Source organism: Cololabis saira, chromosome 12, assembly GCF_033807715.1.
Source record: "Cololabis saira isolate AMF1-May2022 chromosome 12, fColSai1.1, whole genome shotgun sequence".
In the NCBI taxonomy this organism is placed as follows: Eukaryota; Metazoa; Chordata; class Actinopteri; order Beloniformes; family Belonidae; genus Cololabis; species Cololabis saira.
Window position 1 is genome coordinate 23,080,627 of NC_084598.1, and position 27,844 is coordinate 23,108,470.

Genomic DNA, 27,844 nt, shown 5'->3' on the forward strand with positions numbered 1-27,844 from the left:
TAAAAAGCGTGAGAACACATCCACACTTCAACACACCCCCATAAAGCCAGATCTGTTCGGCGGTGGAGTTATAAAACAATGCAAATTGCTGATGCCCCTCTTAAACAATGTTCTGTCACTCTGTAACTTCAATGCACGATTAGAGGCAGGTTAAATTAAGCTAGTTGATGAGGTCAAGTTCAAGATAAAATGTAAAGTAATCTCTTTTCGCAATGTTATGGCTGAAAACTTTTAATACCATGTCAGAGTAATTTACACCACGGCAAGGTGATGTGTCCTAATCAAACTAACCCGTAGCTATATCATCAACTTAAAGAAAATCAATTACTCTACCGTCTTTATCTTTTTAGCCCCGTCTTTCAGAGTAGCAAATTCTCATTTAGCTTATTAAGCTCTTTACAGTCTAATTTTTTCATACTGTGTATATTCTGGATATTTCCTTGGATAAATGATGTTCCAGAGCTGAATGTAGAATATACATACACATACCTGTACATGTATGTATTAAAAAATAACTAATTGAAGTGATGTGTTGGACATGTGTCCACGTCACTGGTCATGTGTGTACGTATGTGTTTCATTTTCGAGGCGGTTTTCAAGACTGTGACAAAGTGGTGACTAAAATTTTGTGGGAGGTGTCACACACATGCCGACTGCATCTACACAGAAACCCCGACATAAATTCCAACTGACTGATGTGTAAGAAAATTAAAGACACAAAGTTTAATTGGGAAGATTGAGTGAATTCTCTATGGTTTTCATGAGCTTGATCCTTTGAATATTTTTAGCAGAACACAGACTTGGACAGCTGTGCATCATAAACATGGCATAGAGCAATGAGGCATTGCACAGCTGCATCAGGTAGACTCCAGAGACAGGACACGTCTGGAATGGTGTTGCTTTTCAGACCTTACTTTACCACATTTCACCAGCTACTTGTGCTCTTATCAAACTTATGTTGGTAACAAAGCAGAGAAACTACATCTGTACTGCCGTAAAGAAGAAAAAGAGAATTAAATACGTATGCACATATACCTACAGAAAACTATGGGATAGTTCAAGTCTGAGCAAACCAGCATGGGCTTCTGATTGCTTAAGTGTCATGTACATGAAATGTAAAACCTCTCAGTTAAACCAAATGTGATGCCATTTCCTGCTAATACTGTCATTATGATGCTAATGTTCATGTGGAAAAGAGAGTGCTGTTCTCATAGCAGGAGGAAGGAAAGGGGGAGAGGGAGATGGAGATGGAGCTAGAACTGTAAGAAAGTGACAAAAGGACAAGGGGCAGTGAAAAAGAGAAAAGAGAGACCCCCAGATATCTACCCAACTGTAAAAACAGCAAACGGCCCCCATCACCGTGAGGCAGTCAAGTAGAAAATCATGGCTGCAGGAAATAGATTTAAGGGTAATCATTGCTGGCAGAATCTTTACTTTGTGGAGATAAGAGCCCGAGTCGAGACACAATACATAGATGGGAGAAGTACCTGGTATTAATCCAATTACCCAATAACAGATGGACAGCAATCACCTCATCTACATAAAAATTGTTCTATTTATACAGGACACATTCTGATTTTAATACCCTGTAACGGTATTGACTACAGTTACATACAATACAAGACAAAGCACCAGACTCTGAACTTGACCTGGAAGTGAACTTTGACAGATTTCTCCCTTCCACCCTCAGAGACTTGTGAACCTGGTTTTTATTCCACCACGGCACAACGACTATGTTGGCATACAGACTGTGATACAAAGGGAGTCATCTCAGTCTACCTGCATCATTTATCACAGTCGTGAGCTCCAAATGACTGCTCCCCCAGGAAGCCGGAGGGCGTCCTTCAGGCTGAGCCGCTGGGGCCACTGAGTGAGAAACATGAACGGGCTCTGTTCTTGGTGAAACAGCACACCTGTAGTACCTGAAGCAAAACATGCCTGAGTAAGGCTGTTGGTGACCTTGGTTTTGGTAATATACCCCCCCCCCCCCCCCAAAAAAAAAAAAAAAAATAAAACTAATAAGGACAAATTATATATAATTACTACAGTATCTCCTGTCATCAAAAAAACAACCTTGTATGTACTTGGTAAGCCTTTCATTTTGTCATCTTCAACACTTATCAAGCCTCTAAAGATAAATATATTTAGAGTGACACAAGATTCCAGGATAGTTGTTCAGCTATCCAGATTGAGTTAACTGGCATTTAGGGTTGAAAATGGGTAATTACATTACAGCTCACTCACAACCAAAAACTGACAGGGTAAATATTTAACTGCTCCAGCAAAATTGAAGAAAGTAATTCAGGTTTTACTAAATAATACTGCAAGGTTTCTACCTTACAGTGTACTGGGAAGTCTGATGTTCAGATTTAAAGTATATAAATACAGTAAAACTGATTGACACTGAATTGAACTGAGTCATTATTTGTGCTGTGACACTGACAGCCCTTCCAGTCTATTTCCTCATTCAGAGGCATGTGACAGTAGGCAGGCTGAGACACTTGTCTGGTATTGCATTGACTGAAGAAACAGAGCTAAATGTTCTGCTGTCATCTGGAATCAAGATGTTGCACCTTGGTGTAAAAAGATGAGCCTCTGCAGACTGAAGAGCTTGTTGCTGTCACAAGGCTGCATCATCAACCAGCACACTTACGCATATAGCATGACATAAAAACACACATTCCCCGCACTGTAACACTCTTAAACTGACTCTCTGATATCGCTTCCACGCAAAACTGTAGACGTCCTTGTTTCTTTCGCAAACACACACACACACACACACGCGCACACACACAAACACACACCCTTTGTGTGACCTGTGGCTTGCCCGTCTTATCTACTGCAAGCGGAGGAAATGGAGCCAGACTGTCTCGATCACCCACCTCACAGCTAAATATAGAGCCCTGGGGGAAAGAGCTCTACACACTGAGACAACCGTAACCATACACAAAGCAGCTAAAAAGTAGTATACTGTCATGATGTGATTTTAAGCCAAGAAGATGACAAAGTTATATGACATGATGTGTTTGGGCAAGTGTAACCATATGTTTGCTGTTCATCATCCACACATGCTAATACTGATGAGCACTGACAAACTTATCTGTGCTGTTGCATGCTTATAGACATTACACATGTGCCAAATAAATCTAAAGGTCTATAATGTGTAAATTTCCTCCTGGCTGGGAGCAGCATGCATCACATTTTCTCTGCATAGACAGACTACATGGAGGAAAATGTTACAACATCCCACCTTTATTAGCACATGCCATCCATTTCAGATTATCTGCGAAGGCTGATTCTCGACCAATCAGGTAAGGGAATATTCGGACCTACGAAAAGAGAGCAGATAGCTTCCGTCATTCATATAAATAACAGTGTGATAGAGGCCAGCACACCGCTACAGGAGATAACAGCGTCAAGTCCAACCAATAGGCTCAGCCTTTATCTGCTGCTGATTAGTAAATCTTCTATTCTTTTATAATTGAGTCGATTGTTGGCCCATGAAAGATTTTCACTGATTAAAATATTATGGTTTTTGTCAACTCACAAAAATACTTTAATAACTATTGACATATGAGAGTATGAAAATATGATAAGTGTATAAAGACTCTGCATTTTCAAGGGGAAAAAAAAAGAAAATGTTAAACCATGAAGAAAACAGTTCACTTTAAAATCCAGGTTTTATATGCTCAATTGAGAGCATTTTCTAACTTGCCAGTGCCAAGCCGAATTGCGCTCAGCAGCTCTCAGTTGGCTGGAGCAGCAGGTGTAGTTGGCAGGTGACTGTACGCAGTCTTGTGTGTAAAGAGTATTGGTGCCAGACTGAAGCAGATGCAAGCCTCTGGGCGCACAGCTGGTTTTGGTCCCAAGCCTCCATTTTTCACTTTCTCCCTTCGCCCTGACAGGAAATGTGTGTTTGTATTGTGAATGCACAGATATGTCTAGATTAGAGTGGTGTGTTTGACAAATGTCTGAAATCTGTGTATGCCATCTGATTGGGAGCACAGTGAGCAGTATTCCCTAAAAACTGTCATATAATATTTATTCATCAACTTTATTATTATAGTTTTCATTTCTCTGTCAAAAACCAATTATCCCATTATGTCATATTTTATGGAAACATAGAAAAAAAACCTTTTAAGATCAATAGCTATTATAAAAACCTTAGCTGACAAAGACATAAACAACAGACAGCTAATTCTAGGTTCTATCTTTTTTCATTTGATAGTATTGTTCCTTTGTCAACTGTATTATGTTTCACTGTAAACAAGCTCATTTGTTAAGCTGTCATTTTGAAGCAGGCCTTTTTATCCAAATCGTAATCTTCTTCTATTCATACAGTACAACCCTCTTCTATGTGAACAACGGTGCCAGAGATAAAAGAGAGCACAACAGAGCTGTGATCTCAAGATACCCCAATCAAGTATGACATTATGACCATCAGCTTGATATTGAGCAGGTTCTCCTTGTGCTTCCAAAAGAGCTCTGATCAGTTTGGATCTGGAAAAAGAACATTGTATTGTTAAAAAGATGAGAAATGTTTACTCATATTACCAGTAAATGGTCATGATCATAGGCTTGATTGGTGGTGAAGTTTGATCACAGCAGGAGTTGTTAGTTGTAGTTATATACCATATTTTCTGGACTATAAGCCGCTACTTTTTTCATAGGTTTTGAACCATGCGGCTTATACAAAGGTGCAGCTTTTCTGTGGATTTTTCTTCCACCGCTAGGGGGAGTGCTAACCGGAATTAGAATAAAAACTACGACAAAATAAATGCAAAGAAGAATACGCTACTTCTTCTTTAGCAGATAGAAGTAGGTAGAAGAAGATTTCAAACAGATAAATAGATAAATAAATACCAGTTATTTTCTCTTGGTTCTGTCCAGTTTTAATCAGCAAAGTTGCTGCCGTGTTAAAATGACACTGTTAGGAAAGGATCTATTTAGGTACAAACATGTACATAATTTACAGTTCAAAATCCTTCTGTACATGTAGTAAATATCTAATCTAACAACATAAATATCTGCGGCTGGCATATCTTTTTTTTTTTTAAATAGAGCGGATGCAGCTTATATACAGGTGCGGCTTGTATATCTTTTTTTGTTGTTTTTTTAAAAATAGAGCGGATGCGGCTTATAGTCCAGAAAATACGGTATTTTGCTTCACTAGAACCAAAATAAAAGGCAGGGAAGTTATTAAACATCCAAGAGGTTTCCAGGTGGCTTAAGTTTAGCAATGATTAAAACTACAGAGCATTTAGCTTTAGCATGAAACTGTTTATATATGCGAGTGCACACATTTTACATAGACAGGAGAAAAATGCATACAGTACATGAACAAACACTGAAAGTATCAAGATTTGTACATAGCCAGGATTATGTTTCACTTTCCCAACCTTTCAAACATCAATGTTAATTTGTTAAAAATAAGTGTTCTCACATTCCTACAGTTAAGAATTGAGTTCTTTCTAACTCCATTCGGTTTCTCAGCCTATAGGAGAGCGCTCTCATGCGGTCAAACTACGGAAGCTCCAATGACACCCCGTCTGTCGGAGACAGACCAATGACAGCAGTGACAGGAGAGCCCGCCCCTCTCCCTTAAATTCCACTGCCGTCAGTTGTACCGACATTCTCGCTTTCTTCCCCGCGAGTGTAACTACAAGCTCTCCTCAGTCAGCCCGACCAGATCTGTCCCCTGCTTCAGCTCACAGACGAGCCGTAAAGGACGTTGTCGCCGAGCGCAGGACTTCGGCTCTGCCGTCGGCATTCGCTGAGGAATATTGTGTGTCATTACGCAATTTCAGACTGGTAGGTCGCCCTGTCAGTCTGCTATTTTTAGCCCGGGTGAAGCTTTTTCCCCGGTGCAGATTACACCTGCTAACTCGAGACCAGCTAGTAGCCCTTACCCCCTACTAGCCCGTCTGTCGAGGGGATAGCTAACGCGTCGAGGCGAGCTCATCCCGTCAGTCTAGCAGCTTACACCTGCTAACTCGAATTTAAGACCAGCTAGTAGCCTTTACCCCCTACTAGCCCGTCTGTCGAGGGGATAGCTAACGCGTCGAGGCGAGCTCATCCCGTCAGTCTAGCAGCTTACACCTGCTAACTCGAATTTAAGACCAGCTAGTAGCCTTTACCCCCTACTAGCCCGTCTGTCGAGGGGATAGCTAACGCGTCGAGGCAAGCTCATCCCGTCAGTCTAGCAGCTTACACCTGCTAGCTCCCTCCCGACATTTTCACCGCCGGGAGCCCCGTCAAGGTGGCTTTTTTCCCGATCTCATGGCAACAGCCTCGGGAACGAGTGCCCGGAAAACCCCCAAGTCTTCATCGCGCTCTTGCCCAGCGGCATGTGGCTCTTACATCTCGGGCAGAGACGGTCACCCTCTCAGCATCACGTGCATGGGAGTAGGCCACGCTAAAAACGCTCTCGCTAACCCCGAGTCGTGCGTGACCTGCTCCGGTATGCCGGCGAAAACCCTAACGCCGAAGCCCCCCTTTCCTCACCGAGTGGCGTGGGGCCAGATAACAAGCCTCCAGCGCCGGAATGGGGTGACCTTATGGACTCGTCCAACCTCCAGCTGCTCACCCAGTTCGAGCAGGACGTGCTGATGAGCGGCGGAGGCGAGGAGGACGACGACCCTGCGTCCGACCTCCTCACCGACGATCATGACAAGGATGATGATGACGCTATCCTTCCTCAGCAGTCCAGGCCTCCCAGCGCTCAGAGCGGCTTGGCTCCAACTCTCTCATCCAACGTCAATTTATATGACGTCTGCAAGCGGACTGCGGCTAGACTTGGCCTCGAATGGCCGGCTCCCCAGGCCGGCCAGGGACCTGTAAGGGATCTCTACGACGGGAAAGTCCTTCCCATCTAACAAGCCCCCGCCAAACAGCCCAGAGTGCGTCAGGGAGATGAAGCACTACTGGGATAAGCCTCTGAGACACAGAGTGTCCGTCAAGGGTTTTTCAGGGCTGGATGTCCACGGCATGGATGAGATGGGGCTCTCCGGGCCGCCGCCGGTGGAGCCGTTTGTCGCCTCTCACCTCCACCCTGACCGCCGTGCAACCTTGTCGGCTAAATACAATCATGTATTGTCCTAGTGGCGTTTCAACTTTATTCAGAGGCTGTAAATCTCCAACATTGTAGTGCATTATCAATTTGTCTACCTGTCACTGGGAAATCAGACCTCTAGGTCTTTCTGGGAACTTTTTTGATTGTTAAGGACTCGCAGATATTTTCTCCCACTGGGCGGATGCTTTAACTCCACATGACGTTTCAAATTTGAAGTTGACGAGGCAGACGTTCCGACTTGTTTTCTCAGCGCAGGTGGACATAATTTGCACAGAAAGGTTAGTTTCCTACCGTCAGACTCTTTGGGAGACGATGTGTAAAATTCCCGCAGATAATGATAAGCGGATCATCATCTGACGGCTCGCTGACGCTGTGTCTGCAACGTCTCTCTTCACCCGTCAAGGCTGATTTATGGTTCCGCGTTAAATCGACGGCGAAGACTACGGCGCAAGGCACGCGGCGACGCGAACCATACGGTCCGCACGCCGCGTACCCCACGCCGTAGGTGTAACGCGGAACCAGAAATCAGCCTACATTCGTAAAGACTGCACGGGGCTTGTCGAGCATTTTAAATATGCGCGCCGCCCGCTGGTGAAATAAGAAGGATTATTCCGTAATAATTGGACCTAAACAGTGAAGCTCACATAATCTGGACAGATCAAATTCCAGTTCATGATCTGCAGAATGAACAAGTTCACGTTCAAGTTCTTTATGTGTAAATATGTTGCGTTCAGTTCAACGTTTTCACAGAAATTAACGTGTTCAATGAACGCGTTCATTTGAACGCGTTCATGCACAACACTGCGTTCCAGAGGGAGAAACTCAACTGGGTTTCTACTCCAGGTACTTCACGGTCCCGAAGAGAGGGGGGGGGGGGCTGAGGCCCATCCTGGATCTGCGGGTTCTGAACTCTCGCAGTGTTGTCTCGAGCCATACGTTCAGGTGATTGGTTTACTTCAATCGACCTGAAGGATGTGTACTTCCACGTCCATATGCTCCCAGCACACAGGAAATTTCTCAGGTTCACCTATCAGGGCACGGCCTACGAATATATGACACTTCCATTCGGGATGTCACTAGCTCCGAGGGTGTTCACCAAGTGCGTGGAGGCCGCTCTGAATCCTCTGAGGGATTCGGGGCTGAGGATTCACTCTTATATAGACGATTACCTCCTCTGTTCGGACACGGGAGCCCTGTAGGCCCGAGATTCAGATACTCTGATAACTCATCTCACGGGGTTGGGTTTCAGAATAAACTATGCAAAGAGCTGTCTGACGCCAACTCAGCGCATAGAATATCTGGATTTTCGATAGACTCTCTCTCTTTCAGAGCCACTCTGACAGACAGGCGGAGGGAGAAGTTTCATCAGTGTCTGTCTCGCTCCAGCAAGGGATGCACAGTGCAGTTCAGGGGGTGTCACAGTCTTCTGGGCTCGATGGCTTCGCTGTTGGCGGTGGTCCCGTTAGGCCTGCTGAAAATGAGAGATTTCCAGCGATGGGTGGCCTCGCTACGTTTATGTCCCCGACGTCACCGCTCCTGCCCGGTTACGGTGACGGCAATGACGGGACCCGGCTCTCTTCACCCAGAGAGCCCCGCTCGGGTATGTGTCACAGAGGAAAGTGATTACATCCGATGCCAGTCTGACCGACTGGGGATCTGTTCATGAGGGCAGATCGGTGAACGGAATGTGGCCGTTACAGCTGCGCGGTGCCCACATAAATTGTTTGGAGCTGCTAGCGGTGTTTCTGGCTCTGAAACGTTTTCTGCCCTTCCTCCAGGGCTGTCATGTTCTGGTAAGGAGTGATAATTCGACGACGGTGGCTTATATAAACCACCAGGGAGGGACCCGCTCCCTGCGGCTGCACAAGCTGGCTCACGCCCTGTTAACTTGGAGCAGCGCCCATTTGCTGTCTGTGCGCGACACATGTCCCGGGCAGGATGAACACAGGGGCGGATGTCCTCTCGAGAGGAAATCCCATGTACGGCGAGTGGGTCGTCAATCGCCAGGTGGTGAGACAAATTTGGGAGAGATACGGCCAGGCTTCCGTAGATCTCTTCGCATCGCGAACAAACGCTCAGTGTCCTGGGGGTGGACGCGCTGGCACATCCGTGGCCAAACGTACTGCTTTACGCATTTCCACCCCTCAGCCTGATATCTCCCCCTCTGGTGAGGGCGAGGGAGCATCACCTCTCAGTAATTATGGTCGCTCCGCGATGGCCAGGGAAGCACTGGCTGGCGGAGATAATCCAGATGCTCTCGGGCCCAGCTGTGGCCACTCCCGTTATGCAGGGACCTGCTGTCCCAGGCGAACGGGGAGATATTTCATCCCCATCCGGAGCGCACGGCTCTGTGGGCCTGGCCCGTGAGAGGCTGAATTTAACTGCTGTTGGTTTGCCACCCAGGGTGGTGGAAACCATTCAGGGTGCCAGGGCTCCGTCTACCTGCTCATTATAGAATGTTAAATGGGGTGTGTTTGAGGGCTGGTGGGAACTGAATAATGTTGTCCCTTATCAGTGCTCTGTGGCTGAAGTATTGTGCTTCCTTCAGGAGCTGATGGATAAGGGGAGGGCTTTCTCCACCATTAAGGTGTATCTGGCCGCCATTTCTGCCTGCCACGTCGGCTTTGCGAGATATACTGTCGGTCAGCACCCGCTGGTGTGGCGCTTTATGAAGGGCGCACGCCGCAGGCTCCTGGTCCCCAGGACCCTTGTCCCATCCTGGGACCTCTCTCTGGTGCTCGATGCCCTGTGCCAGCGCCCGTTCGAACCTCTGGAATTAATTGACATGAAATTATTGTCACTTAAGACTGCTTTGCTCTTGGCTTTGCTCTTTGCTTTCCTGCCGAAAGTGACACGTCCATCTTATCACTGTGCCCCTATCGAACTGATAGCTTTTCATCCTCCAGCTTTCTCCTCCACCGAGGAGAAGAGCCTGAACTCCCTGGGCCCGTTGCGCACTTTACGCGCGTACGTGGAGAGGACGAGGGGTTTCAGGAAAGCTGACCAGCTGTTTGTGTCCTGGGCTTTATCCCATAAAGGAAAACCTATTTCGCAGGAACGGTTGTCTCACTGGATATTGGATGCTATCAGATTGGCGTATGAGTGCAGGGGCTTACAGGCTCCGATGGGCTTAAGAGGCCACTCCACTCGGGGCATGGCCACTTCATGGGCCCTGTTTAAAGGGGTCTCTGTCAAGGACATTTGTAAGGCTGCAAGCTGGGCTTCGCCTCATACATTTGTTAGGTTTTATAGATTGGATGTTACAGTGCCCTCTCTGGCTCATTCTGTTCTCCAGGTGGATGCTGTCTGATCTACACCTCGTTTGTTCTCTGTCTGTTGGGGTCAGAGTGCCGGCTTCGGAGAACATGGTGCAATTCGGGAGTTGTCTATATCTCCTATAGGGTGAGATACCGAACGGAGTTAGAAAAGAGAGTTAGGTTACTTACGTAACCCCGGTTCTCTGATAACGTAGTGAGGTATCTCAGTACACTCCCCTCCTTGCAGTACGCGAGGAAGACGCATGCTTAGAATGTCGGTAGAACTGACGGCAGTGGAATATAAAGGGGGCGGGCTCTCCTGTCACTGCTGTCATTGGTCTGTCTCCGACAGATGGGGTGTCATTGGAGTTTCCGTAGTTCGACCGCATGAGAGCGCTCTCCTATAGGCTGAGATACCTCACTACGTAATCAGAGAGCCGGGGTTACGTAAGTAACCCAACGTTGTATGTGGATCCAAATACAGAAACATGGGAGGCAGTAAGAGCAATAGAAAAGCCCTTTATGTAAAATAAAAAGTGCTGCGTGGGCAGGAATCCCAAAATATTTTTTTTAAAGCATTTTACTACTGTCATTTAGCAGATGTTTTTATCCAAAGCGACTTATATCTTTCGTTACGTAACCAAAATGCAAACCACGCTCACAACTAAACACCATGTCCTAACTGCATGCAAGCGTCCGACTATCGCTTCGCACTGCGTGACATCGGACTCTCTGTCCATCTCCCTCCAGACAGCTGCCACTTTATTGAGGTTTTTGTAGTGAAATGAGGAGGTATCATAGAGATAATTTCTCATTTCAACTAACTGGATCAGCCGTTCCTCATCCATGACGGTTTCCTACAGCGCTTTCAACCAACTTTCAACGCGAGCGAAGGAAGAAAATAGCTCAAAACGGCATGCCGTGTCGCGCAGCGTCAAGGACTCCGAGTCCGATGACACCACCCACAAGTCTTTATGTATATTCATTCAAAAGTTATGGCAGAAAGTAGGAACTATCAAATATGGACAAATCAGATGAAGGGGGGGCGCGCTTTTTGGTGTCTAGCGTCGCCACGGTAACGCTTTTGACTGAGAAAAGTAATGCGCGTCGTCGCAGGATGGGGACGTACATTTGATGTATAACACACCTGGGTGCACGTTACGGTTCGGGCCGTATTAACTGCCGAAGGAATGGCATAAATTGCACCAAAATTACACGATTAAGTGAAAATGGCCGACTTCCTGTTCGGTTTCGGCCATGGCGCCAAGAGACTTTTCTTTAAGTTGCGACATGATACAGGTGTGTACCGATTTTCGTGCATGTACGTCAAACCGTATTGTGGGGCTTGAGGCACAAAGTTTTCTAGGGGGCGCCGTTGAGCCATTAGGCCACAACCATTAATGCAAACCATTAAATATCAAATTTTTCGCCAGGCCTGGCTTGCGTGCTAAATTTGGTGACTTTTGGGGCACATTTGGGACAAAAAGGCCCTCATTTCGTTGGAGAGAGAAAGAAAGAAAGAAAGAAAGAAAGAAAGAAAGAAAGAAAGAAAGAAAGAAAGAAAGAAAGAAAGAAAGAAAGAAAGAAAGAAAGAAAGAAAGAAAGAAAGAAAGAAAGAAAGAAAGAAAGAAAGAAAGAAAGAAAGAAAGAAAGAAAGAAAGAAAGAAAGAAAGAAAGAAAGAAAGAAAGAAAGAAAGAAAGAAAGAAAAAATTCCTACAATACAATACAATTCCTACCTTCGCACTGTAAGTGCTCGGGGCCCTAATAAAGCAATGGAATTAATTTTGTCGCTGACGCTCGCTCGCATCGCATGCAGTTATGACACGGTGTAACTCCGCCGGCCTGAGCTTCCGCCATTTTTTCATAGCGGTGTATCACGTCATTCAGGCAGCCAATCAGCACAGAGCCTCATTATCATAGCCTCCCCGCCCACTCAGAATCCCACATAGAGAAGGAGGTTAGAGACTGGGAAGATAAAGACATAGGCTGAATTTCTAATTTATTTAGCAAAAACAATCAAAAGCTTGTTTTTAGGACATTCAAGACCTGTTTAAAATAGGGATTAGATGCCATAATAGGTCCCCTTTAAATCAAATTAGGACCAAAATGCACTGGGTCCCAGAATTTCCAAACAAAAAATGAAACTAGACAAACACATGACTAATTTCCTTGAAACAAGCCTTTTTTATCTTCTTAGAAATTACTTTTTGTAGTGCAGATTCGAGACAAAAAAAACCTAAAAATCCCTAATGATCTCCTCACTGCAGCTGACTCTGCCATACTTTATCCTCATCCTTCTTGACCTCAGTGCGGCCTTTGACACCATTTCTCACTCCATCCTCCTGAATGGACTCATCCAATGGCATCACCCACACCCCCATCCATTGGTTTCATTCCTGTAGGCCGCACTCAGTTCATACAGCTTAAATCTTTCAGATACGACCCCTCCCCAGTAACCACAGTTGTGCCCCAGGGCTCTCTCCTGGGGCCCCTTCTCTTATTTCTTATCTACTCCCCCTCGGCAATATTTTTCACAAATTCAATATCCATTTTCATTGCTTCACCAATGACATCCAGCTCTACTTTTCTAGTAAACCAGACTCCATATCCCCACCCTCCTCCATCTCTTGCTTATCCAAATTGAAATTGCGGTTCACCTCAAACTTCTTTGATTTAAACTGTGAAAAAACTCACTGTCCACAATGCACTCATCATTGTCCAATATCTTGTCACTTCCTGCATCGATTACTGCCCACTATGCCAAAGAATTAATTACTAACTCTTCCTGTTCACCTTTAAGGCCATCCGTAACCTCCACCTTATCTGACCTTATCTGAGCTCCTCCCGATCGCCGCTCTAGGCTGTTCCCTCAGATCCTTAATGTTCCCTCTGCCAACCTCAGCACCATGGCCAGCACAGCTTTCAACTGCTCTGCTCTCAAAATGTGGAACACCTTAACACCTGACATCCAAAATATTTACTCTTCCCATCTTCAAATCCAGACTCACCTGTTCAAGATTTCCAATTAACTCTTAGTCAGACTACATTGTGTTCTTTCTTATACTATATGCTGATTTGATCTGTTGTTGTTGTTGCTGTTGTTGTTGTTGTTCCTGTCTGTTGGATAGTGTCCCTAGGTTTCATGAAAGGCACTTATAAAAATGTATTATTTTTACTATTAAACAAACTACTGAACATAAAGGCTGTAGTTGTATGACAGAAATGTTATTATTATTATTTATTACTTATTTTGTCCTCTGTTACATAAAGTTAACCAATTTTCATTAAAAGTAAGCAAGAACATTGCAGAGAATGTGTGTCAAGATAACTGTCATTCTTAATATGGATAGACCTTGTGAATGTATGTAAAATCCTGACATTATGAAGTAACTTCTTAAATCATGTCCAGTTCATCTTGGATTTGCTACACTTAAATGGTCAAAACAGCTGCTCAAAAAGGTCTGATTCACGCTAAAACCCTGAAAAACAACCTTTTTTCACAGAGTAGCAGGGATTTTATTTTTAATTACTGACAGATTGGCACACAAGGCTTTCAAGCTTTTAGAAATTAACAAATCAGAAGAGCCCGATAACCCTGTGCCACGATTTCTAAAGTTAGCAAGTGACTTTATTTCTCTGTCAAAAGAAAATCTTTTTAATCTATCTCTTGCCACTAATGAAATTTCTTATCTCTGAGTCTGCTTTTATCCTACCATTACTAAAAGCTGGTGACCCTACATGTCTAAGTGATTATAAGCACAGCTCTAGGGGGTTTTGACCAAGATTCAAGAACTGCTCATTTCTAATTACCTTATTTTTTAGTTTTTTTTTTAATACAGCTTTTTGGAACCTGCCATATGCAATAATGGATAAAACATTCCTTTGTTTTCTTAATCTGAAATGTTTATTTGAAGTAAAAAAAATATATTTATTATTTCAAATTCAGGACTTTGAACAAGGCTGTTGGATCTAATTCTGGGTTTTTAGAATATACATCTAACTCACAGGTTGTTGGTACTCAAAAAATAACAATTTTAAACAATTATGTGAACCACGGCCATATTGAGACCTTGATCGCCTGCCTCCTAGCATTCATTGGGTTCAGTTCCTGTCATACGCAGAACTGACCCCAAGGAATCCTCTCTATGGTCAACAATGGCCAGCCCTTTTCTTACGTGACAACAGAAACAATGTTGGCAAGAAAGATACTCCTCATTATGTCCCCCCAAATGGCAGCAACAGATAAGGTACTGTCAATCTACAATACACGCGAAACAATACATTCTGGTTTGGGCCATGTTGAATGTGAGACAGCATATCAGTCTCCTCATTCTCAGCGATGTGTGTGTGGCTCTGTATCCCATGGTGCAGTATTTTGTGAGATGACAGTGTGGTCTGGCTTCACCTTGTCTCAAACAAGATTTCCAAACAGTTGGGGTCATTTGGATGACACAAGGAATTAAAGGTGTGCATATTCAATTCTTAATCAATGGCCACAGAAGATTAATTATATTATGTAAAACTAAAACAGAGAGCACAGATCTACACATATCAATTAAAAGACTGATTCTCAAATTATTAGAAAATTCCATTTGATGCCATAAACTTGATAGTGGTCTATATTTATACCCAGGGGGACAGGCAGTGGACTCAAGAGATGGGTAAAAATAAAAAATAATAAAAGAAAACATTGGTGCGTACCCCCAGTGATCATTTTTATTTGGTATTACTCTGTGCCAGATTAAAACACTGTATCGCGCACAAGCCAGTCCTATCTCCCTAATGGATGCCCTCATGTCCAACATAGTCAGGAGATTCGCTGTTGGAGATTTCGCAGCTCAAGAGGCTTCATGCTCAGGTGATTGATGGAATTTATCGCCATTGTCAACAGGAGTCAAGAGAGACAACCAAACTGTTCTAATCAATGCCAAATAGCCCTGGTAAGGAAGCGCGCGCGCGCACACACACACACACACACACACACACACACACACACACACACACACACACACACACACACACACACACACACACACACACACACACACACACACACACACACACACACACACACACACACACACACACACACACACACACACACACACACACACACACACACACACAAGATGTTTTTTGTGATCAGTAGATATTAATATAAAAGTAATGATGACTTTATGCATCAATCATGAATTTTTATAAAGATATCTGTGATCTCATTTGCATTTGGTTCCCCTCAGCCTGGATGCAGGCTCAGTGGGACGCGCTGCAGTTTTGTAGCGGAGGAAAGAAAGGCTGAGCGAGACAGATTTGGAGAGTGTGACAGACAGAGGACTACTATTATCAGCAGGACTTCTTAATAGAACTATCCAGCAGCCTCTCTGCTTACTGCTGTTCAGGCTTGAGCCAAGAGTTGGAGGGAGGGGTGCTGGAGGTCGTGAACAGTTCCATACATACACAGACAAACACAATGCTCAAGTACAACTATAAGTCTTCATTCTCACTATTTTAACCGTTGTTTCCGGGTTCATGCGTGTCCTCTAAAAGGTACACCACTATTGCCTTGCAGTAAAGCAGGGAGACAGGTTTCTACTTACTTAGTCAGAGGATTTTTACCACATTTTTTAAACACCCTGAAAGGACTCTATAGTAGGCATGGTTAATCCCCCTTTGCTATTCAAAACCCTTCTCCAGAAGCTCTGTCAAGTAATATTACTTGGCACATGCATTCACTGAAACGTAACAAAAGAACTTGCGAATCCCCATTAGACACATATTTTTCAGTTATCCTTGCCCTCTTTTTATACAATTAGTAATCAGTGCCCCATCCCTTTAAAAAATATGTTTTTTCCCCTGTGGATTAATTGCTGGAATGAAATTGTAATGGATCCTTTTCAAAGATATTTACTTTAAAATTGTATCCCTTCTCTCGTCCTCCACTTCTCCAGGTTCATGAAGTTACAAACTCATTTGGAGCTATGGTTAGCTGACCTGACTGTACTGGAACATAATGTGCAGAAAATAATACAAGATAAGTGTTTAATACGCTACCTTCCTGTCGGGCCAGTTATACTTGGCAAAAATGGCATCGTACGTATCGACGGCCCCATCTGTCACCAGCATAATGGCCTGGCTACACTCGCTTCCCCTCCCAGTCTTGTTGAACTGGAGACAAGGAGAAAAAAAAAAATCATAGACAGAGTTATAATACTTAGACAAAAACAAATGTACAATACAGTTTACAATCCTGTTGGTTTTTCCTTTACAGACAATTACAGTTAGATCCATCCAACTAGAACACTTGCAATGTATCTTTAAATAACCATTAACACAAGAAAAAGAAAAAAAAAATAATACTAACATGCCACTTTAAGTACAAGTCAATTGGACATCTATAGTTAAAATACTTCACCAATGCATGATTACTCAGAAGAATCATCATGTAACATGCCAATGCTTTTGTAATTGTAGATCTTGTGTTAATAGATACATTTCAATAGATTACAATAGATTACATTTAAAATATGTACAACTAGTAAGTTATAAAACATGTGTGTGTGTAGGTGGAGTGTATACCAGAGTGTGTATTTGATGAATTGCCTGCTCATAATGAGTAGATGTCAGACCAACAACCTGAGTCATCAAGTGCCTTGTTTACTTGGTTTTGCATGGTTACGGGATTGCATCAATTACAGACATAATTCATTTTGAGGATAAAAGAGTATGTGCGTAGGAGTGTGGATGATCGTTCATCGCTGTGTTACTTACATCACCGAGAAGATTGAAGGCCTCGGTAAGAGCTAGGTCCAACATGCCAATGCCTTGAGCAAACAGCTTGTCAAGGTGCTCCCGGAAATGCTAGAGTAAAATAAAGTTTGGTATGACAACATTGCAATAACGGTGACATGCCAACAGAACAAATACATTTCAGGGACTAAATGGCACATACTGACTGAAAGAACAACCTTATAATAATCATATTGCTATTTTCCCTGAGAATCTGTCAACTTATGTGCACATGCGTGTTTGCCCTCGTCTGTTCAGACCTGTGATTGTGTCACAAAAGCTGCATCAGAAATCTGGTGGTCCATGATCAGTTTTGTCAGCAACCATGACGGTATACACATTACACACAAAGAAGCGTTTCAGCAACATTTGCAGGCGTGTCTAATGCTTTGGGTTTCCTCTTGATGCCTTGGTCATTCCAATACCATTTATGATCAACAACCAATAACATTTCTTTCCACTAAGTGCACAAGAAACAACTTCATGTTGTCTGTTTATGGATAATAATTCTGATATTAAGAAAGGCTGGTCTCCAGCTCGTCATGCAATAATACATAAACAGGTACCCTATTAGTCGTGTTTTCATTACCTCTACCTGCGCAAAACCTAAATATTGCAAAGAAAAACCTGTAATGGAAAGGCCTATATTTAAAAAAAGAAGAACAGCCAAATATCACAAAAACCTTTTTTTACTTTGGTTCTTCGTAAAAGTGTAACGGAAAAGCTCTTTGCCGTTTGCACTTCTCCTGCAGCACTGGATGTTATGTAGTTCGTCAATCTGAAGTAGCCAAAATCTAGGTACCAGCTGTTTTGTAGTTACATTACTGCATCACATAAGGGCTTTGCATTTGAATAGTTACATGGATGATCATCTGCTACCTTCGTCTTCTGATGACTATTTTTGCAACAGTGGTAGCGGCAGTCGCAACAATTTCTCCAAAACTAAATCTGTTTTTGTCCATCTTCTTCAAGGCAAGATGTTGTTTTCCTTTGTTTTAAAGAGAAGTCTTGCAGGACGAGATGCAGGGAGTCATGTCAATACAGAGAGAGAACTAGGGGAGTTATGCTCATGCAGAGAAAAACACTGTCCAATGGTACCTCTGTCACAATTGCAGGGTTTCGCTTTGGTTTTGCGAAAAAATGTAATGGAAATCCACTTCATGTCCTCAACCACATATAGTGCATAACAGATCGGCCAGTTTTCTCCAGGTTTGATTTCTGCTCACACAAGATGGGTCAATTGCACATGACGACAATCAGCTTTTCCTATCATTATGCAAAACATACAAGATCCTTTGACCGCTATTCACCCACCTACAGCAGAACATTTCTCAAACTTCTGACACAAACAGCAATCCCAATGTGTCACGACAGCCCCACAACTCAATTTGGCAACACCTGACGTCATCCTTCCATTTGCCTCTGCCTCAGTCGGCTCAGGTCTCAGCACACAGCGGGGCACCTTAGGCGGCATAAAGCCTCATCAGAGCGGTTCAGTGGGGAGCTAACATCCACACGTATGCACTTGTGTACGATATCAGTACACGTGTACACAAAAACAACCTCCAGCATTCCTTACATCAACCCCCATATGGCAAAAAGACACAACCTTTCCACGGATGTGGATAAAAGGTTAATCGGCTTCTCCAAAAGACAGTACCCCGGAGCACAGCAAACCACTACTGCCTCTGTGAGTGCTTGTGAGTAAAGATCAAAGTGATTTTTTTTTTTCAAAACTCAGCAGGCTATGTTCAGTTCGTGGCACAGCAGTGTACTTAAGTGGCAGATTGAAAATATGTGTGCAATGGTATGCGTTTGTGAGTCTAAGTGTTCACACGAGTGCGATGCTGAATGTTCCCAACCTTTTCTACTGCACCGAAACGCTCTAAGATGTGCTTTGTACACTAACCTTTTCAGAGCAGCAACCATCTTAAAATGCAGCCTTTTGTTTTGATTTTATTGCACATTAAGCATGGTAATACGGAGGAATTTACACCTCTAACTGCATAAAATAAGCATTACTGAACAAAACTAGCAGGTATTATATAGAGATGTGAGCAGCGTTGCATCTACACAAAATCAACAGACATGAACAGGGATCACATACTGTATGTTGTCTAATAGTTTCATATCATGTCAGTAAAACTTATATGTATTTTGGCATTTGGTTGAAAGTTAATTTTAAAGCCAAATAGACTGCTGTACAGACTTTGCAATTATGGACTTAATGGGGTGTGTGATACTTTTGGAAATATAACTGAAATAGTTGGATGAAGGAGCCAATAACTCTCTAATCTAACAGCCACTACATATGCTCATAACATTGTTACAATATTTATTTCCTCTATGTGGGGACCCAATTGAACAAAAGGTTGGCAGGGAAATTTATTATAATGATTATTTTGGTGCAAAAGCAATATCCAGGAAAGACGAGTCTTCGATGATCTTCACTTTGTCAACAAATGTGAGAAAACATGTCTAAAACAATGTTTAAAAGAGAAAAAAATTAGATGTATATGTCTTCCAGTATGGTGCATAATAGAAATCAGTAAGTGAAGGAATCGGAAGATTTTTTTAGTTCATAAAGGGCAAGTGAACAAGTCTTAAATAGACACTATAATCTTCAATCTTTCAGATGGCACTCCATCATGAGCTGTGGTTCAGCAGTCGCTGATGGATCAAGGTGTGCAAAGGACTACTTCAGGATGCTACTACAATACAGAGTTAGTTACTTTACTGTGCTAAAAAAATAACTAAAAAATTAACTAAAGTGGGTTTTCTCCGGGTAATTTTGCAGTGTGTGTGTGTGAGTGTGGATTGTTTGTCCATATATGTGGCCCAGCAATGGACTGGCGACCTGTCCAGGGTGCACCCCTGCCTGAAATACTTCATTGCTTGATATTCTCGAAAGCAGTTTCTTTTCAACGATGTAAAAACAAATGCTAATATTAAAAAGTGGTAAAAACTTCACAGTGAAGTGGCTTAACACTGTTAAACTTGTAAAGAAACATCTATGAGTAATGTTCCAACCTCAGACCTTCAATAAGCAAACAGAGTAGAAAGGGGCTAATCACCTTCCTGTAACGTCACAAAAAGTCACACAATTCTGACTCACTGTGCCATTTAAAGTATGTCTTCTTAGTGGGGTGCTATTAACTACTCGTTAATACAGTCAGACGGATATGTGTGGCTTGAAAACTTGATAACATTTCTGACCCAGCTGAAGTGCGCCTCTGAAATAGCACATTTTGGTAAGACAGATCAGTTTGAGCCTCTGGTGTGAAAGCCACATCCTGCCCACAGTTAAAGTAAAAGACATTAGCCTTATCTGCTGGTGCAGACTGTCTTCTCCTCTTTGCTGGCTGACTCAAACTACATTAAGCACACAATCCTACTCCATATGCATAAGTGTACACTCACTGAGAAGTAAACAGCAACTAACTTAATACCTAAAGAGCACAGAGGGAATTGCAGGTGGTGCAGACAAAGTGGTTCATGCATTTGCATCCTCAGGTTTGGCCTTGGCTAATGGAGGTAAGCCATTTATTTCTAATGGAATTTTAAAGAGATGCACTAGTTGGGAAGAAATTGAATTTTTAGTGAGCACCTGGAAATAGTCTTAATTATGATCGCTGGATACTGAGAGATGAAAAAAGGAAAGTAGACTCGAGTAATACCGGGGACTTACTAATGAATCTTGAAGTACCGCTCCAATAAGTGTACACCACCAAATGAAAACAATCAAAGAAGCAAACACACTTCAGCTTGTTTCAGTAATTCATTGATATATTTTCATGTCAATGAGACTTTTCAGAAGGATTTTAGTTTGTTGATGGATTTAAAAAAAAAGTGATTTTTTTATTTTCTGCTTCCAACCATGCATCCGACACCAAAAATGTAGCAGTGATTTCAATCAGACTGTAAGAAAAGACACCAAGATGACACAAGGAAAAAAATACTTACATCTTTGTTGGTAACGTCTGCTTGGACCAGGGTCCCGTTCAGGCACGCTTCCACATAATGCAATTCCTCATTGTACTAGAGAATTTAATAAGAAGTGAAAAGTGATTACTATAAATACTTTAAATTGGCTCTATGTGGAAAATTAGGTTCAAAAACTGACATTTTGATGATCTGATAAGCTTCAGTCAACTTGATAAAAGCACAGGCCTACAGTATGTGTGCACTGCAAATTATGTATTCGGTACCTGCCTTTCTGTGATAATACTCGCCATTTAATGCATCAGTATGAGTTTGACTTCAAAGTCCAAGAAAAACAATGGAAATATGTTCTTCCACAATAAGTAATTCTGTCCTGCCTTTGTCTATGTGAAGTCTTTGTGTGACTGTGTATATGTATGTGTGTGTATACATATATATATATATATATATATATAAAAAACTGTTTTCTTTCAGTTCTGTACATTTACTTCTGACTAAATAATCACTGTCTGCCGTGATGGATGTATGCAAAAGAGTCTTTGTAATATAATAATGAATGCATAAATAAAGGGAAAAACAACAAAGAGATATGTCACAATGACACATTCTTTCAAAATGTAGAAAACAATATGTTTCGGCCCTGATTGTCAAATCTTTGTTTTTTTCTGTATTTCAAAAGAATGTTCTTCAAATAATAATGTTACGACATTAAATAATAACAAGAATTCAGTTTAGTGGAGAAAAAGACCAGAAGAGACCATCTATGTGCAGATGCATCACCGCATAAGAAATCCAGATGTGTAAGACTGTAGTCATTCTACAATTTATACTTTACATATTTTACACTACAAATATATTCTTCTGTATTAAATTACTATTATCATATTTGACAACTGACTGCATAGATATCTTGCTGCGTAGCTAATAAAAACATCGAAATCAAATTGAAAAATACTGCTGTTCTCAAAACATATTTTACAAAAAAAAAAGACATTTTTTTTCATATATTTCATCCCAACCCTTTTCTAGACCTGGATATTACTAACATAATTTTTCTCATTTTCCATTCAGTACATGAACACAATCAAACCCATGCATCTTCAGTACACACGTGCAGCGTTGCATCATCCTCAAACATAACAGTTTAGATGCTTGAGGCAGAACACAACAAAAACGGTCTGTTTTGCATTTCAAATCTACATTCAGATGATTGTTAATTGCTTGTGAGCATGACAGGAAAGAACACTGATTTGTTCCAGCATTTATCTCAGTGTAAAAAAAGGAGATGAAAGATATGAGCATTTGTCTAGGCGTGTGTGTAGGTGTGTGTGAGGGATTCCCAGTTTGAAAACACAAGGCTTTAGTATTTTTTGTACCCTCTCAGTACCCTCACATCTGTGTGGACTTACAGCAATGATATTAAAGAAGTCATCATCTCCAAGAGTGTCCAGAATGGAGGAAACGGTTTGTCTTGCAATAGTCAGTCTCAGGCCTTTCATGCTGCCACTGACGTCAACCAGGATCACCACATTTTTTGGAGAAGTGGCAGCCTGGATGTACCATTTCCGGTTGCGACAGTCGAAGGCTATGACTCCATGCTCATCTGGTTTCCATTTGATTCCTTAAAGAACATCACAATCAGCTGCAATGGTGGAATAAAAAAAAACTGGCAAGTAGATTTACTCTTTAAACCTATCAAAGTTTAAACCACTCATTTCCTGTTACTGATTAAGACTGTCCCTAAAATAACCATCCTTCTCTTTGAAAAAAAAAAAGGAAATCCTCTGCCTGACAGAGATAGCTCCAAGTACCTTTTGAACAGACTTCTAAAAGCAAATAGATATTGCAACATCAACTCTCTGTGATGTCATACATAGTGATATTTCCTTGCGTAGTTACACTCTCCATACACTACAGGCCCACATTCGTGACTGTGCAGCAAGTATTGAGTATGTTTTCCATCCCAGTGGATCTGCTCGCACTTCTTGATAAGAATTATTTCCAAGATGTCTCCAAACAAAAGTGATTTTGTTGCATGCAGTTTGTCTTACAGGGCCCCTTAACAGAGCACTTCTCTTTTTTTTCCAAGTCAAGACAACACGGAGGACTGTTTCATGAGCAAGTGCCAGTACACTGACGAATTTGCAGAAAGACTAAAGTTGAAAGTTGGTGCTTTTCCACCGCTACAATCTCATGAGTCTGAACCTTAAGCAGCGAGTAAAATTGTCTCCATTGTGTTCACAAATGCATGCGTGTGCTTTAGTGCAAACATTGTGAGTACAGTCACAATAGTTGCTGCAGCTAACACTTCTAAGCTCTATCTCAAGAGCTCTGTAGAGAAAAAAAAATCCAGTCACTGTATCTCACACAAAAAAGCGATGAATTTCACTCATTACCATGCCAATGCAGCCTAGATTGTTTGCAGCTACTGAGAAAAAAGTAGTCAGGCAACATGAATAGTTTTTTTTTTTATGTCTTGACTACAGATGGTTTCTGAATCATTCTGCATTTTTCCACACTTCCCACATCTATTACTGAGCTGTCCGCTGAGTCTGATTCTGGCTCGAGCCTTGATGGAAAGATGTAAGGTGTTGAGGTTATTGACAGGAAATGCTGAGAATAAAGCATTGACGGTGTATTGATAAGTTGAAAACATGCGTATAATAGATAACATAGAGATTAAAGTGGAAACAAAAACAAAATTTGACTAAACTTTTTTTACTGGCCAGGTCATAAGCTGTTCATAGCATCATTTCTGTGGTCACATCCTAGGTTTCAGGGGAAAAACAAGGTGGAAACCAATGAGAAAATGAATATCGTGAGTGTTCTCTTCCCCTGCTGAGTGCAATTATATACTGTTACCCGTAAAGTTGGAATAAAACATTGTTTTTATCCTCTCAATAATTGTAAATACAACTAAAAATAAAAAGGAGGAATGTTCCTGAAAGCACAATTATTCCAACTGCATAGGGAACCGTGTATTTCAGTATCACTGCTCATCTAATCACTGCTGCTATTTATGCTGATGCAACCATCATATTATAGATAAGTTTTAACCTACACTTAATTCAAATATTGCCGTCTTAATTCTCTAATGGGACGACTCTTCTTTGTTTCACTTTTTTAAGCTTTTAAGTAATACAATTCAAATACATTAAATAGATATGAGTGCGACTTTTTTGGAAAACTTGATGGTTTTATTCATTGTACATTAAACAATTTTTCAGCACAAAGCCATGTTTATCTTTAGCTAAATCGAAGCGCCACAGTTTCAACAGTATAAATGACACATACTGTAAATGCCACTGCAAGTGCTGTGAATTAAGAAAGGCTGATTGGGCCAATTTTGATTCAAAACGTTCGGTCTTCCCCTTTCCTTTCTCCTCCAGAGAGACGTCTATTTACAGTATTTTTTTTTTTGTAAACAAAAAACAGATGATTTGCAACCAGAGCAACTAGAAAAACAAGTCAAGAGCTACAGAAACTCATAACAGGCTACCAGTGCAGCTTGAACTGTTCTGAACAATATCATTAGGGATAACCTTTTACATATAACAGACAACCTTTAAAATACCAACTGGGTAAATGAGACTGAATTCACCAATCGCCTTGTCCCCCCGCATTTTTTTTAACTATTTTATTTTTCATTAGATCTGCATTGATGTCAAATATGGCACTCTTGGAAACCATCTCACAGCAGTCTGTTATGGTGAACTTTAATCCTACCAACAGGAGATGAAGTTGAACCATGAATTCAGCCCTTTGGCCAACATCCAGGAATTCAACTGTATTTTCGCGACCATACGGCGCGCCGTGTGGAAAGGCGCACCCTCAGTTTTGTGCATCATTTCTGTATTTAAAAACACACATATGGCGCACCGAACGAAAAGGCGCCGTCTACACACACATATGGTGTGCCGCCTTACAACAACACACACACCGCGCCGCCTTACAACAACAAACACAAGCATACAAGCGTGCGTATTTAAAAATTGAGCGGGAGCAAAACTTAATTTGATTGTACTTTATTTGAGTTATTACATTATTCAAACCCATCAAAATCTTCATCCTCCGTTTCTGCATTAAACAGCTGCGCTAAATCCGTTGTGCCAGTCCCACTTTCCTCGCTGTCAGAGTCACTTTCCGTGCTGTGCGGCCCCTCGGAAATGCCGGCTTTTGCGAAAGCCCGAACAACAGTCCAGCCCAGCAGACACGTCAGCCAACGCATCTACAATCCATCAACAGTAAACGATGGAGCCCACCGACCGAGCGGCAGCCAAGCGGGTTGGTTCCTCTGGCCTTCGGGCCCGCCTCTGCGGCGCAGCTCCCCTGGGAGACGCGTCTCCTTCTCGGTAGCGAGGCCGTCGCCCTGTCCGCTCCAGGTGTCCCGCCACGGAACCCGCCGCCGGCAATCACGGGCAATTCACGCGCCCCCCTTCCCCCTTTAACGTCTCATGGTGGCCTCAATTACGTCCGCCTTACAATAATACAATGGGAGCATTGCGTCATTGGGCGCGCGGTACGTTAAAAAAAAAAAATAAGACGTTTATATGCACCTAATGGTCGCAAAAATACTGTAATCAAAAAAATATTTAAGCCAATTCTGCCAATCAGAAGGGAAATCCTTGTGATTCTCAGCCTCTATTCTGAAACTATTAAGGTAATGTTGTCTGCTTGTTTAGAGGTACCTGAGATTTAGAACCAAGTAAAATTAAATCAATTTCTTGATTTTGTCAGGCAGTGCTGTTGCCATCATCCGGGACAAAACACCAACAGTGTATGAGGCCTAAATAGCACGTTTGTCTTTAGTCACAGGCTGTCATTGCCACAGATTCAGCTTTAACACCACAGCAACTTCACTGCAAAGGCCACTAATCACCCCACATAAACCCTTACATCACACACACACTTACCTGGGTACTGCCTGAAAAAGCCTTTGGCGCTGCCAAAGTATTGCCATATGAGTGATGGGTCTCTCTCAAAGTTATCTACAAACACTTTGTTCAGGGCCTCAGACCAGTACACCCCGTTGACTATTGCAGAGTCTAAAGAATAACATAAGAAAAAACAAGCAGAGACGGGAGAAGAGAAGAGAGAAGAAAAAAAAGATTAGCATTCGTTTTAAAGTGTGGGAGGCTGGGGCTGCTGTCCTCTGCTCATTCAGACATACAGTACGAAATCACACACTGCAGGTCCACCGATCCATATCACAACCTATTCATTACAGAAAGACACTGAGAACATGCACTAAAAAAGATTGAAAAGATGAAAGGGAAGAAAAATCCTGATAGATAACAAAAATTACGACTGGGAAAGACTTTGCTATTGATCTCCACGGAGACATGACAATAACCACAAGATTAAGATAGTGATAACTGAGTTAAGACACAAATCTCAATTTTTTACAATAAATAATAGCAATTAATACACATATATTTTTAAGAGCATTTTTTTGAATTTACATTAAGTACATCAGTGCAGTGCTAAAATACAGAGTGACAGCCCAAATCTTTCAAGCGATTTTATTTATTGTTCAATAAATTGCTGCATGCTTCTGTGTCTGCAGCTCAGGGCACTGGGCTTGTCTCCAGACAATGCACTGTGGCTTTCTGGGCAGTATATGCCCCAACAGATACCAGTTAAAACGTAAAACTATTCAACATTCATCCACCCACTTTCTATACCTGCTTATTACTATTTAAGGTCACGGGGATCTGTGGGAGGGGCATTGGGACACACAGGGCAGAGTTTTAGTCCATCACAGGGCCACATGCAGACAAACAACCACATACACTCACAGTCACTCCTATGGACAATTTAGAGTCACCAATCAGCCTAACATCCAACAATCAATCAACATCCATGCCTTTGGACTGTGGAAGGAAGAAAACCCACTCAAGTATGCAAACTCCATGCATGCAAAAATGCAACAAGGAGGAATATTGAATGAATCCTCCACTGTCATTTCCACAAAGACAATAAAAAAGAATGATGTGGGTTTAATGGTGTATCATTTTATGGATGAAATGATCTGCCTGAGAATTTGTTCATTTTTTTCTGTCATGATGGCTATCTGGCCTCGAAGGGCAGTGCAAATTTATGAGGTTCTACTACATCAGACTTGTGTGTATCTGTAAAAATGTCTATGTTTATCTGTTCAATATGTATGCACAGTGTATGTGAATCAGTGTTTACTTATACAGTAATTCCATCCAAACTGATGTGATATATATATTAGGGCTGGGCGATATGGACCAAAAGTCATATCTCGATATTTTCTAGCTAAATGGCGATACTCGATATATATCTCGATATTTTTTCTGTGCCTTAATTGGGGTTTCCCCCAAAGCATTATAGCATAGCATCTCTGTTAGCTTCATTTTTTTCTGAGGCAAACCCTTAAAAAAACAGTCAGTTTTAATACAAAGCCTCGTGCCAAATGTCACACAGGTACCTTTGTTAACAGAGGTCTGCACAATATCAAAATGTATAAAACAAATGAAATAAAAATAAACTGCCTGCATATATAGAATAAAAATGCTTCTTGAATAAAATAAAACAAATATCCCTTTCCTGCATAACAATTAAATTAAAATACACTGTGCAATTAATACAATGTAGACAGTAACAGGCAGACTTTTCCACTGAGGTTGACAGTTGTGCAAATAACAAAACATTTGTGCAAATCTCAAATAAAACATTCAAGTCAATTTGTCACAAAATAAGCTATATCAAAATCATTTTTTTTAAATCGATATAAACGATATTGTCTCGTACCATATCGTG

At 42.0% G+C, this 27,844-nt stretch overlaps 1 protein-coding gene across 1 annotated transcript in view; it reads right to left on the bottom strand.

Annotated features, from left to right (window-relative positions):
- The window catches only part of cacna2d3a (calcium channel, voltage-dependent, alpha 2/delta subunit 3a), a 185,340-nt gene that overhangs the window by 53,268 nt on the left and 104,228 nt on the right, over positions 1-27,844 (bottom strand). Inside the window, exons 7-12 of the mRNA XM_061736038.1 lie at positions 25,972-26,103; positions 22,468-22,679; positions 21,080-21,154; positions 17,099-17,188; positions 16,382-16,495; positions 3,251-3,329 (exon numbers count right to left, since the gene is read on the bottom strand). Coding sequence (XP_061592022.1) covers positions 3,251-3,329; positions 16,382-16,495; positions 17,099-17,188; positions 21,080-21,154; positions 22,468-22,679; positions 25,972-26,103 — 702 coding nt within the window. The remainder of the gene's footprint in view (positions 1-3,250; positions 3,330-16,381; positions 16,496-17,098; positions 17,189-21,079; positions 21,155-22,467; positions 22,680-25,971; positions 26,104-27,844) is intronic.